This window comes from Abramis brama (genome assembly GCF_963993115.1).
Source record: "Abramis brama genome assembly, chromosome: 1".
In the NCBI taxonomy this organism is placed as follows: Eukaryota; Metazoa; Chordata; class Actinopteri; order Cypriniformes; family Leuciscidae; genus Abramis; species Abramis brama.
This window is the reverse complement of record NC_139963.1, coordinates 14,987,448-14,999,819: the sequence shown is the minus strand read 5'-3', so window position 1 is coordinate 14,999,819 and position 12,372 is coordinate 14,987,448. Positions and strand designations below refer to the sequence as shown.

The following is a 12,372-nucleotide window of genomic DNA, read 5'->3' as shown; positions in this document are numbered from 1 at the left end:
CTAAACAGTTGCTGGTCCCCATTGACTTAGGACCATAGGAGAAAAATATACTATGGTTGTCACTGGGGTACATCAACTGTTTTGTTACCCACATTCTTCCAAATAACTTCTATTTTCAACAGAAGAAAGAAACTTATTCGAGTTTAAAACAACTTGAGAGAGTAAATTATGACAATTTGAATTTTTAGGAGAACTATTCCTTTAATGTTAATAAAACAACAAAATGCAAAGAGAAAATCACTCACTACTATTGACTGATAACTTTAATAGTAGCTTTAATAAGTATCAATGTATAATTTATACATTGAAGTCTATGTTTTGTTTTATTTTCATATTTGTTCATTTAATTACTTTCTTCAATGCTCCTGTTAAATACACCTACTGTAGCTGAAAACATAAAGCACTGTTTATTTAATTTGTATATTAAGTTGTGTATGTGTAATGTGTATCTTTGATCTTAATATTTAATAACAAAGAAAATAATGACAAATATTTTTTTATCTTTGCCTCTGTCTGCCATTTTTTGTTTGTTTTTTTGTTACCCAAGGCTTTGTTTTTAAAATATGGACATTAGTTTGGCTGTAAGGCTCAGTCACAAAATAGTAAAACCAACATAAAAAAGAATCGTGATAAAATCGTGAATCGTGATTTTCCTGGAAAAAAAAAAGCGTGATATGATATTTTTGGCATATCGCCCACCCTGATGGCCCCCCAAAAAAATAAAATAAAAAGAATGAACAACCAAATATTAACAACGAGGAACAAAAGAAACAAACATCAAGGTATAGATATAAAATAAGTTGTAATCACTTTCTTTTACTATCTAGCCTGACAGTGATCATTTTTTTCATGAATAAATAGGATAAGAAAAAAATCACAAACTGTTTCTTTCTATTTATTTTAAATTTAACATTTATTGGGTACTACGGTACTCTTTGCTGTGTGTGGATGACCATGTCGGTCAGCCACCACCGAAGACCAATTTTGACCCAGGAAGGGAGGTATGAAAATCAGAGTTTCTTGTTAATAGTAGTTACTAGAATGTTAATAGTGCATTACTCATTTGTTCCTGTGTAGTTATTCATTAATGAAGGAACAGTATTCTAAAGTGTTACCATAAAAACAATTTATGTATTTATGTTTCACTACAATAAAACCAAATTAATGTGATTTTCATCAAAACAAAGAGTTTGAGAAAAGAACAGATACACATTGTTACTTAAACACACACACACGCGTGCACTCTCTCTCTCTCTCTCTCTCTCTCTCTCTCTCTCTCTCACACACACACACACACACACACACACACTGTTCATACTGACTACATGAGGATTTAGAGGGTTTTTTTTTTCCAATTGCTAACAAGCATTGTTCAAAACTGAAGCCACATTTTCAAAACTCTTCACACATTCTGCATTATCAAGATGAATCTTGGCCAAACAGTGAATCTCACCTCCAAAACTCACTCAGAACAACAAAACACTTTGTATACGTCTCAAAATAAACTTGTTAGTGATGGGCGATACTGCAAATTTCGGTATCGATCCGATACCAAGTAAATACAGGGCCAGCATCGCCGATATTGATACCGATACCAATCATTTTTCATTTTAAAAGCATGCACTTGAACTTGTATGCACTTTCCTGTGCTAGAGCAGTGTGTCATGATTTATGAGGTGACTGCATCATTAATATGCTAAATCTGAATACGTTTTCATGACTACTAAATATTTTGTGATTTGTGCTCTCAACTCGCCTGTAATTAGTCAGTGACTTTTACAAAACTACCCAAATTATAGTACTAGCCTACTACTAGCCTACTAGTACTAGCCTACTGTTCAAAAGTTTGGGGTCTGTAAGATTTTTAATTCTCTTCTGCATTTATGTGATCAAAAATACAGTAAAAACTGTAATATTACAATTTAACATAGGCTATCTGTTTTCTATGCCATAGTAAACTGTAATTTATTCATGTGATCAAAGCTGAATTTTCGCCATCATTACTCCAGTCATGATGATATTTCATTTTAATATGCTGATTTGCTGCTCAGGAAACATTTCTTATTATTATCAATGTTGAAAACAGTTTCATATATTTGTGGAAACCATGATACATTTTATGCAGAATTATTTGATGAACAAAGTTGAAAGAACAATTTAGATTAACAGTGTAAAACTGTCACTTTTGATCAATTTAATGCATCGATCCTTGTTGAATAAAAATATTAATTTCATTAAAAAAATCTTACTGACGTCAACATTTTGAACCGTTACACTTTTGGTTTGTTTATTGTGAAATAACTCTGGATTGTTTCTCTGTCATCTAAGCAAGGCTTCGTTTCCCAAACGCACTGGGTCTGTGAGCTCAGCGAAGCACCAGCATCCAACGCTCTCTGTGATTGATTGGTTTTATCTTGTATCCAGATGACTAGGAGAAAAAGTTCTAACAATTATTCGCTAACATTCGCTTAGAAGCTTATTTTACGCACTGAATTGCGTGCTAAATTAATAAAAAATTACTGGTAAAAAAACACACATTTGGATCGATATTTTTATGTGAGGATCGATCCTTTTCGGTACCACGTCAGTATCAATTGGAAAAAAACTAATGCACACATTTATTCTGATGTGTTATTTCAGCAGCAGAAGTTCAGCTATATTAATGAAAATTAAAATAAGAGTCTCTGTAACATCTCACTGTTACTGATTTATCAGCTCAAAGTATTCTGGGTAAAATCTCTCTACAGTCTATTCTGAAACATCAACACAGTTTCACTGATGATCCAAACCAACTAACCCAAAACCCAGGATAGAGCGTCTGAGTGAATGTGGTCTGGACTGTGTGGATGAGGCTCATTGTGTCAGAGACGCTGTAGAAGGACAGAGTTCCTGCACTGTGATCCACATACACTCCTATTCTTCTGCTGATGGACTTTACAGGGAGATCAGTCTCTATGTCATTGTGCCAGAATGAGTAACTGGAGGAAGAGCAGGACAAACTCCAGGACTGATCATTATATCCAAATCCACACTCATTACCCCGTCCCTTCCTGCTGATGCTCTTATATGACACTGATATATACACACATCCACTCCACTCAATCTCCCAGTAACAGCGTCCACACACACTCTCTCTACACAACACCTGAGACCACTGATCAAATCTGTCTGGATGATCAGGATACGACTGTTGTGTGTTAGTGTGAGTAATCACTCTGTTCCTCTCAGACAGACTGAGGTATTCATTCACTGTGTTCAGATCCAGAGTCAGCTGATGGGAATCTGATGGAGAGAAAACACATCAGAATCAGGAATTATGAATCTGTCTGATCTTTTAATGTATCTGAACAATGTATCATCAGTGTCTCAGTACAGCTGATCAGATATCCTGTGCAAATCATCATTTACATGATTAATTATAAAACTCTTCTATCATGTTTATTTCTCCTTCTACAGGAAGAACATGAACACATTCAGTGAGTTTTTCTGCTTGTTTCTCAGTGACTTACATTGTAGGAAGTCGTTCCTGGTCTTGGGATTCATGTTGGTGAATGTGACTGTGGAAATAAACAGACATGAACAGTGTGAAGAGAAATGACAAGATAAAATACATCAATTTCAATATATATACATAAGTATTTATTACTTCTAAACCATCAAGGGATGTTTGTGGCTGTTCTGTAGAGTTGATGCACTTGAATTAAAGATGAACTGTGATTTATAAAGTGGGATGCGTTTAGGACAATTATTTGTGTGCATGTTTTATAAATCATAGGAACATTTCAGAAACTGTTGTACGTTCATATTTCGGATCATTCTCCGCACGTCTGTATAAACGAGGCGCAGGACTTTACCTCTATCAGAGATCTTCTTGATCTCCTCTTTGCAGAAATCCTCCAGTTTGTCTCTCAGCTGACGGACAGATTCTCTCACGCCATCAAAAGAGGAGAGAGAACTGAAGGAAACGTCGGGTTCGTCTGTAGATTCAGGAGGTGCTGAGAGAGACTGGAAACTCTACAGAAAACAGAAATCAAAACTCATCATCTCCACACTTCAGCCAATAACCTGCACTATATCAGATCTGAGCGGCTCTTGTTGACTTCACTTCTCTTCAGTGACTCGCTTCAATCCAGCACTTTCACACAATCAGCACATTCTTCTCATATTCATCATTTAATGCTTCAAACTCTAGTATTTCACACTTACACTCCTTGTGAAAAAGAAAGTACCGTACTTGTAACAGAAATAATATACTTTAAAAATATATAAGTGCAGATTGGCTGTAATGTTTTCAGAAACTTAATTGCATGTTATTTGCAGTTAAATGAATGTGGTTTAGTTTAATGTTGTTATTAAATGTAAATAGCTGAGCTTTAGAGTGTTTTTTTGCCCTGCTTAAGTTAGTCTCATTCTGCTCTCATGAAATGTTTCTCTGTGAGTCTCTTGCTCAAGTCCACTATGATCCAGTTCTTCTAGATCTCTGTTACCTGCAGGAACTGGATGTGATGGTGTGTGTGTGAAAGCTGCTCCAGCTCAGCGTCTCTCCTCCTCAGATCATTGATCTCCTGCTCCAGTCGCTCCAGTCGTCCTTCAGCTCGACTCACTGCAGTCTTTTCCTGATCTCTGATCAACTGTGTGACCTCAGAGCGGCTTCTCTCAATGGAGCGGATGATCTCAGTGAAGATCTTCTCACTGTCCTCCACTGCTGTGTGTGCAGAGCGCTGTTACACACACATCACAATCACACAGTGAGTTCAGTGAGTCCAAACTGAGACGTCTCACACTTCTCTTCTTCTCCAGACTCACCTTATGAGACTCCACAGCCTCTCTCAGCTGATGAAGATCTTTCTGTCTCTGCTGGATTCTCTGACGGATCTTCATCTGCGTCTCCTTCAGCTGTTTCTGGAGGACAAACCAATAACAGAGAATGACACATAAAACTACTGTCACACAATAAGGGTTAAAGATCTAGCATGACGAGTTTATACTGTAGGTTCAAACCACAGATCAGTGAAGTTTGATGTTATTGACGTCATCATCTTTGATTTGGGCTCTGCGTACATGAGTTGATCAATGATTTGATTTGTGAATCAAAATTGGTCCTTTACAAAAAGAAGTACTTTTAAAAGAAGCATTCCTTTAAAAAAGTATATGAATAATATACTTTAAAAGAATATACTTAAGTGTGAACTGAATGTAATGTTTACAGACACGTAGTTGCATGTTAATTGCCATTAAATTAACATCTATTATATTTATATTTAAAGCAATTAGCTGAACTTATTAGTGATTTCTAAGTACTTCTTCAAATGTTATTTCATAATTCTATTCTTTTTAAAAAATAGTTAAAGTGTACTGTCATCTGTACAGACAAGCATTTATGATAAACTAAAATATACTGTAATAATGAAGTTGTACATTAAAAACATATTAACTTTAAATATATCGAATAACACACTAACGCTTATAATCAGGTACTTTGGTATGTCAATCAACACATCAAAATAAGTGCACTTCTTTATAGCGTGACAAAAGAGTCACATTGAAATATTAAATTAATATTAAATATTATTTAATATTAAATATTAAAATGCACTTTAAAGTAAAACTTTTAATTTGACATTCTTTCATATTGTATTTATTAAGTGAAACCGTCATGAACATTTACTCTCTTTAAGTGCACTTAAATGGCCTTTTATTTCATTAATATAATATTTTCTGCATGTACAGTTTTTATTTTAAATATACTTTTAATTTGAAGTACACTACAAGTGCATGTTAATACAATAAATCACACTTATTTTTTTAAACTACTAGTGGTTAAGATTAATTTTATGTTTTTTATCCTTTTTGGAGCTTGAAACTTTTGTACCCCTTTGACTTTCAATGTATAGAGTAAAATAGACATTCTTCAAAATATCATCTTTACAATCTACAGAAGAAAGTGAGTCAAACCGGTTTGGAACAACATGAGTAAATGAGTGAGTAAATGAAGACACTTTCATTTCTGCGTGATCAATCCCTCTCAGTTCATACCTGTTTCTCTGTCCTCTGTGCTGCAGTTGATACAGTTTTGTGGTTTTTATGTTCATACTCTTTACACCGCAAACAAATGCATTCTTGATCAGTGACACAGAACATTTCTAGCTCTTTATCATGTTTACGGCAGATCATGTCCTGCAGTCGTCCAGTGGCATCAATCACTTTGTGTGGTTTACGAGAGTGATATTCCTCATGACGGTCTAAATGAGTTTGACAGTAAGATTCCTGACACACCAGACAGGACTTGACGGCTTTGTATTTTCTTCCAGTACAGACGTCACACTGCACGTCTCCAGTTCCAGCGTAACAGTCAGCAGGAAGTTTAGTCTTCTTCAGTTTCTCCACCAGTTCAGCCAGAATGGTGTTTTTAGCTAAAGCAGGTCTTGGACTGAAGGTCTGTCTGCACTGAGGGCAGCTGTAGACTCTCTTCTCATCCTCCTGATCCCAGCAGTCTGTAATACAGATCTTACAGTAACTGTGTCCACAGAGGATAGTCACTGGTTCATTCAGGAGATCCAGACACACTGGACATGTGAACTCATTCTGATCCACTGAAATTCTGGCTTCTGCCATTTTACTGCATGAATACAGAGAGACACAAACACACAACAGCTTAACAACACTTCAGTTTCTGTTTCCCTGAACTGAGGAGCTGAAATAGTTTCCTGGTTGTGTTTGAGTGACGTGTGTAAAATAGGCGTGTCTATGAAGCAGCTTCCTCATTCACACACACACTTTACTGCTGTGTTTACTGTATGTGTCCTTCAAGTGGAGTTGAAAATATCATAATTACGAGTTCTGAGCTCATGAATGACAGAGTGAAGATTTAGGCTACTCACGAATGCATGTGTCTGATATACTGTGTCAAAGTAATGTCAATATGTCAAAACGTACAGTTCTAAGATAATACAGATCATGCTAGCTAACATCATGTATTCATTTAGGCATAAACAATGAGCTCATTAACCCTATCCCCACCAGAGTCTTTAAAAGTTTTTTTATTTTATTTTTTTAATAATCATTTTCACAAAACTTTCATGGCCCCCAGAATATTTTGTTGAATGAATATCTGAACATACAATAAGCAATAAGGTACGAGAGGCTGTGCTGTATCGTGAATAAGTAATTATCTCGCTTCGCGTTGTGCCTAACAACGCCCTTCAGCCGTTACTTATTCACGATACAGCACTTGCCTCGAGTACCTTATTGCTTTTATAAAACGGTTACCACACAATATTAAAGTAAAAAAAAAAAATGTATTAGTGCAACTTTCATGAAGTTAAATCAATAAAAGCATTCCTTCCGCTAGAAAGAAATAGTCCCTGACCGTGAACAACAACGTTCCAATGTGTAATATGCATCCCAGCAAACACATACGTTGTGGCAACGTCTGTGGCACCTTGCATTTCTGCTCTGGCAACGTCGCTGTCCTGTCTACGTGCTCGCAACATTGTAACAACGTAGAATTGTAAGACGGGACAGGGCTGTAGCAACGTTGTTGCGCAACATTCAGCAACTGAGAGACGACGTTCTGGCAATATTTTGTTAGATAATTATATACTTTTTTATCGTTTATTGTTTATCTATATTATTATTTAATGGGGCTATCAACACCTGCAAGTGTACACTTTGAAGAGTAAAAATGACAGAAGGTTTCGTTAATTCAACTTTATTAAAACTGCATATGGTAATCAAATTGCACTTCCAAAAGTAATACATTTGTGAAAAAAGAAAAAAACTAAATAAACGAATATACAAATTTATTTTAAGTATAATAAATAAAACATAAAAAGCAAAGGCAGATCATAACATTTAATGAACAAAACCGGGTCTGAATGGCAGACAGTAGCCGAAAGCCGGACGATATAGAGGAGCAAAGAAACGAATGAGACTAAATAGCGGAAAAATCTAATGAAAAACTAAACAGGCTACATTAATCACATTAGAAATTAAAGTTGTAGGTTGTGTTTGATAGCTGAGGTAGGCTAAATTAAACGCAATCACGTATCCTTGCCTGATGAAGAACGAGACAACACAATGAGCCCAACAGGTGGTTGGAATTTAAAATGCTGATTTTCCCGCTTCAGGGCAGTGACGAGTACATTATGTAGTCCAGTGGTTGTCAAGACCATATCATATATAAAGGCTAGATGTCTCGTGCGCGCTGCTGGCCAATGGAGGTCGACGTCCGCACGTAGCGGCCATCTTGCCACAGTGTGCTCGCTCACTCGTTTAATGGTACATGTACTTTTAAATAACCATAACTTGCTCAATTTTCTACCGATTTTCAAACGGTTTGGTTTGTTATAAACGTCAGAGATGTAGTTATGACACTGCATACATACACTGCATACATATGATAATTATAACATACATGTTCAAGCATTCTGAATTATAGCCACGTTAATAACGTTTGTAAGAAACCAAACCGTTTGTAAATCCGTCAAGATTTCAGCGTGATATGAGGATTTGTGTGCATGCTGATCACTCACCTTAATGCACAGCTTCACTGTGACAAGATGGCCGAACAGTGATGCCGGAAGTGACTGCGCCATAAGACATCTAGCGTTTATATATGATATCTATGGTCAAGACACCCTAGGCACAACCTTAAGCAATGGCCCTGAACGGTGGTTCAATGTCAACATTGTGACAACGCTGTAACAACCTTCACCACACAACGTAGTTATAGCAACCTTTTGGCCATGTTGTTAAAACGCTGTTAGAAGGTTGGGTACGTTTCGCCAACGTTCTGTGTTTGCTGGGATGAAAGCTCAAATAAAAACAACAAACCGTTCTCAAACTTTGTCTCATTCTTTTTATTTTTTACAACACAATATTTGTGAAATTTCCTCACACAAATAGGCAAAAGAAAACTTTTTTTTTTTTTTATTCCGTTATTTTCTCTCTGCACTAAACTAAATCTTTACATAGCCTAAATTAAAACACAAGGGCACATATTTTGATAGATAACAGCTAGGTCTTTAATCTATTTTATTAATGTTATTAATTTAGTTGCTAAAATGCTGCCTAACAAGAGATACTTTTTTATTGTTGTTTATTTAAATTTATTTGAACATCTCCGTTTATTGTGCACGCATTAAATATTTGTCTCATTTCAATCGGCTCCACTGTGGAGATATTTAACGCGGTTCTCTTTAGTTGGGGCTCAGCACTGTCAGCAGTGTTTTCTGTTGCAGCAAGAATGTCGCTCCAGTGCTTTCTTTGTTTTAAGTTTGGCCTCCAGTAGCTCTGTAGTGAACTTTCACACTTATGCCCACTCACAGACATAATTTCCCCCGATTCGAGAACAGCATCAGACAATCTCTGACACCATGGCCCTGCGAAGGCAGTGATTTGTGTAAACCTTGGAGGTGCTGCTGCTTTACAAATTCTCGGCAACGTTGTTGCGAGGTAGTTCACACCCATAGGCTCTCTTGTGTACCTGCAACAGTCAAAAACGAGAAAAAACTTTAACACAACAAGATTTAACACAAATTATAAATAGCTAATATGATTTATGTGCCGCTGCGTGACCTATGTACCAAACACATTTAGAGAGGTTTTGCTTTTTGGGGTGAAGGTGAAGGATTCAAATTTAAGAATATGTTTTCAGATATGCTTCCTTACATAACATCACGGTGAAGAATACTGATTTTAGCATTTGAGGTTTTAATTTAGATAGTATATAAACTGAGAAAGTGATTATTGAGTTTGCAGCAAGATATTCCTGCCCGACCTGTTTTTCCTTCGTAAGTTAAATAAGTCAGATCACGGAGACGCTAACCTATTATCTTTAATGGCTCTTGGAGCAAGAACCACAGTCCAGACGTTGAATCGTTTGGCTGATTGGATTAGCACATATGCATTTGAGTGGTTATGCTGATTGGATTGAGACTGCCGGTCTGTGGCGGGTTCCTTAACCTGTATACTCATTTACATGCTTTGTTTGAATTTGTCTCCACCCCCAAAAGTCCCTCCTCCTAAGACCTCTCCATTTTTCAGATAATTTCCTCATTACTTTCAGTCTACAACTCTCTACCCCTGCACCTCCAACCCCACCACCAGTCACTTTCAGGCAAAACCTGCGCTCACTTTCTCCCTCCCATCTTTCCTCTGCCGTGTCATCTTCTCTTCCCCCACCCTCACAATTCTCATCTATGGATGTGAATACCGCAACGGACACCTTATGCTCCACTCTAACCTCTTATCTAGACAATATCTGCCCTCTCTCCTCCAGGCCAGCACGCGCTACTCCCTCCAACCCCTGGTTATCTGAGGTTCTTCGTGAACACCGGACCGAACTCAGGGCAGCGGAGAGGAAATGGCACAAATCAAAAGACACATCTGACCTGAGTATATATAAATCTCTCCTCTCTTCCTTTTCTGTTGATGTTCATGCTGCAAAATCTTCATACTTCCACAACAAGATCAACAGCTCCTCCAACACACGTTCACTCTTCAAGACATTCAACTCTCTCCTCTGTCCACCTCCACCACCACCCACCTCCTCTTTAACTGCTGACGATTTTGCAAACTTCTTCACCAACAAAACAACAACCATCAGCAGTCAGTTCTCAGCTCCACACACACAGGAACCCAGTCTGACCCCTTCCACAGCCAATATCCCTCTGTCCTCCTTTTCTCCGCTAACCGAGGAAGAAGTATCTACACTTCTCCTCTCCAGTCATCCTACCACCTGCCCTCTAGACCCTATCCCCTCACACCATCTACAAGCCATCTCTCCCACACTTCTACCAGCTCTCACACACATAATCAACTCATCCCTACATACTGGCACTTTCCCTACAGCATTCAAGCAGGCTCGGGTTACTCCACTGCTTAAAAAACCAACACTAAACACATCATCTGTAGAGAATTACAGACCTATCTCTCTCCTACCATTCATTGCGAAAACACTTGAAAGAGCTGTTTTCAACCAAGTAACATCCTTCTTGTCTCTAAACAACCAGCTGGATGTCAACCAATCTGGCTTCAAGAAAGGGCATTCAACTGAGACTGCATTACTGTCGGTCACAGAAGCCCTACGGATCACAAAAGCTGCTTCCAAATCTTCAGTCCTCATTCTCCTGGATCTGTCTGCTGCCTTCGACACTGTGAATCATCAGATCCTTATGTCCAGCCTCTCATCACTGGGCATCACAGGAACTTCACTCCACTGGTTCGAGTCCTATCTCACAGGTAGGTCCTTCAGGGTCACATGGAGAGGCAAGGTATCCAGAGCACATCAACTGACCACAGGGGTTCCTCAGGGTTCAGTTCTTGGACCCTTGCTCTTCTCCATCTACACCACATCACTGGGAAACATCATACAGGCACACGGTTTCTCCTACCACTGCTATGCTAATGACACACAGCTCTTCCTCTCATTTCAACCAGATGATCCCACAGTAGCTGCACGGATCTCAAGCTGTCTGGCGGACATCTCGACATGGATGAAGGAACATCACCTGCAGCTCAACCTGGCAAAGACTGAGCTTCTCGTCCTCCCTGCCAATCCATCCCTACAGCACAACTTCACTATCCATCTAGAATCATCATCATCAATCACTCCATCAAGGTCGGTCAGAAATCTTGGAGTAACGTTTGATGACCAGCTGACCTTCACAGATCACATTTCAAAGACAGCTCGATCATGCAGGTTTGCACTGCACAACATCAGGAAGATCAGGCCTTTCCTAACTGAGCATGCAACACAACTTCTCGTCCAGGCCCTGGTCATTTCTAGGCTTGACTACTGCAATGCTCTTCTGGCTGGACTTCCATCATGTGCAACCAAACCTCTACAAATGATTCAGAACGCTGCAGCTCGTCTTGTCTTCAACGAGCCCAAAAGGGCCCACGTCACTCCTCTGTTCATCACTTTGCACTGGCTACCTCTCGCTGCTCGCATCAAGTTCAAGGCATTGACGCTTGCTTACATATCTATCACAGGCTCAGCTCCCTCCTACTTTCACTCGCTCCTACGAGTCTACATCCCTACCAGAAGCCTACGATCGGTCAAAGAGCGTCGTCTCGTGGTTCCATCACAGAGAGTCACAAAATCACTTTCCAGAACATTCTCATTCACAGTTCCTTGCTGGTGGAATGCTCTCCCCACCCTCATCCGGAATGCAGAATCCCTGACAACATTCAAAAGACAGCTGAAAGCGTATCTCTTCCGTGAGCACTTAACCTCATAAAAAAAATAAAAAAAATCTTCCCTTTCCCTTTAAAACCTCACTTATCGGGCTTATGCTACTCTGAATAATGCCTGAACTTCGTATTTTGAGCACTTTTCGCGTTGTTTTTGCCTCTTCACGATGACTC

At 38.5% G+C, this 12,372-nt stretch overlaps 1 protein-coding gene across 1 annotated transcript; it reads right to left on the bottom strand.

The window, feature by feature from the left end:
• Positions 1-1,111: 1,111 nt before the first annotated feature.
• On the bottom strand, positions 1,112-6,683 carry LOC311086695 (tripartite motif-containing protein 16-like). The gene is made up of 6 exons (XM_084119694.1): positions 6,037-6,683; positions 4,807-4,902; positions 4,488-4,721; positions 3,855-4,014; positions 3,510-3,557; positions 1,112-3,282 (listed from the first exon to the last, which is right to left on the bottom strand). The coding sequence occupies exons 1-6, from the start codon at positions 6,613-6,615 to the stop codon at positions 2,762-2,764; spliced, it is 1,638 nt and encodes a 545-aa protein (XP_083975820.1). The 5' UTR covers positions 6,616-6,683; the 3' UTR covers positions 1,112-2,761.
• Positions 6,684-12,372: the final 5,689 nt, after the last annotated feature.

Coding starts and splice junctions, on each gene's coding strand:
- LOC311086695 (XM_084119694.1), bottom strand. CDS start 6,615: ATGGCAGAAGCCAGAATTTCAGTGGATCAGAATGAGTTCACATGTCCA. Junction 4,015..4,487: donor ATCACATCCAGTTCCTGCAG/GTAACAGAGATC, acceptor TGTTTTCTGTAG/AGTTTCCAGTCTCTCTCAGC. Junction 3,283..3,509: donor CAGGAACGACTTCCTACAAT/GTAAGTCACTGA, acceptor TCTCTCCATCAG/ATTCCCATCAGCTGACTCTG.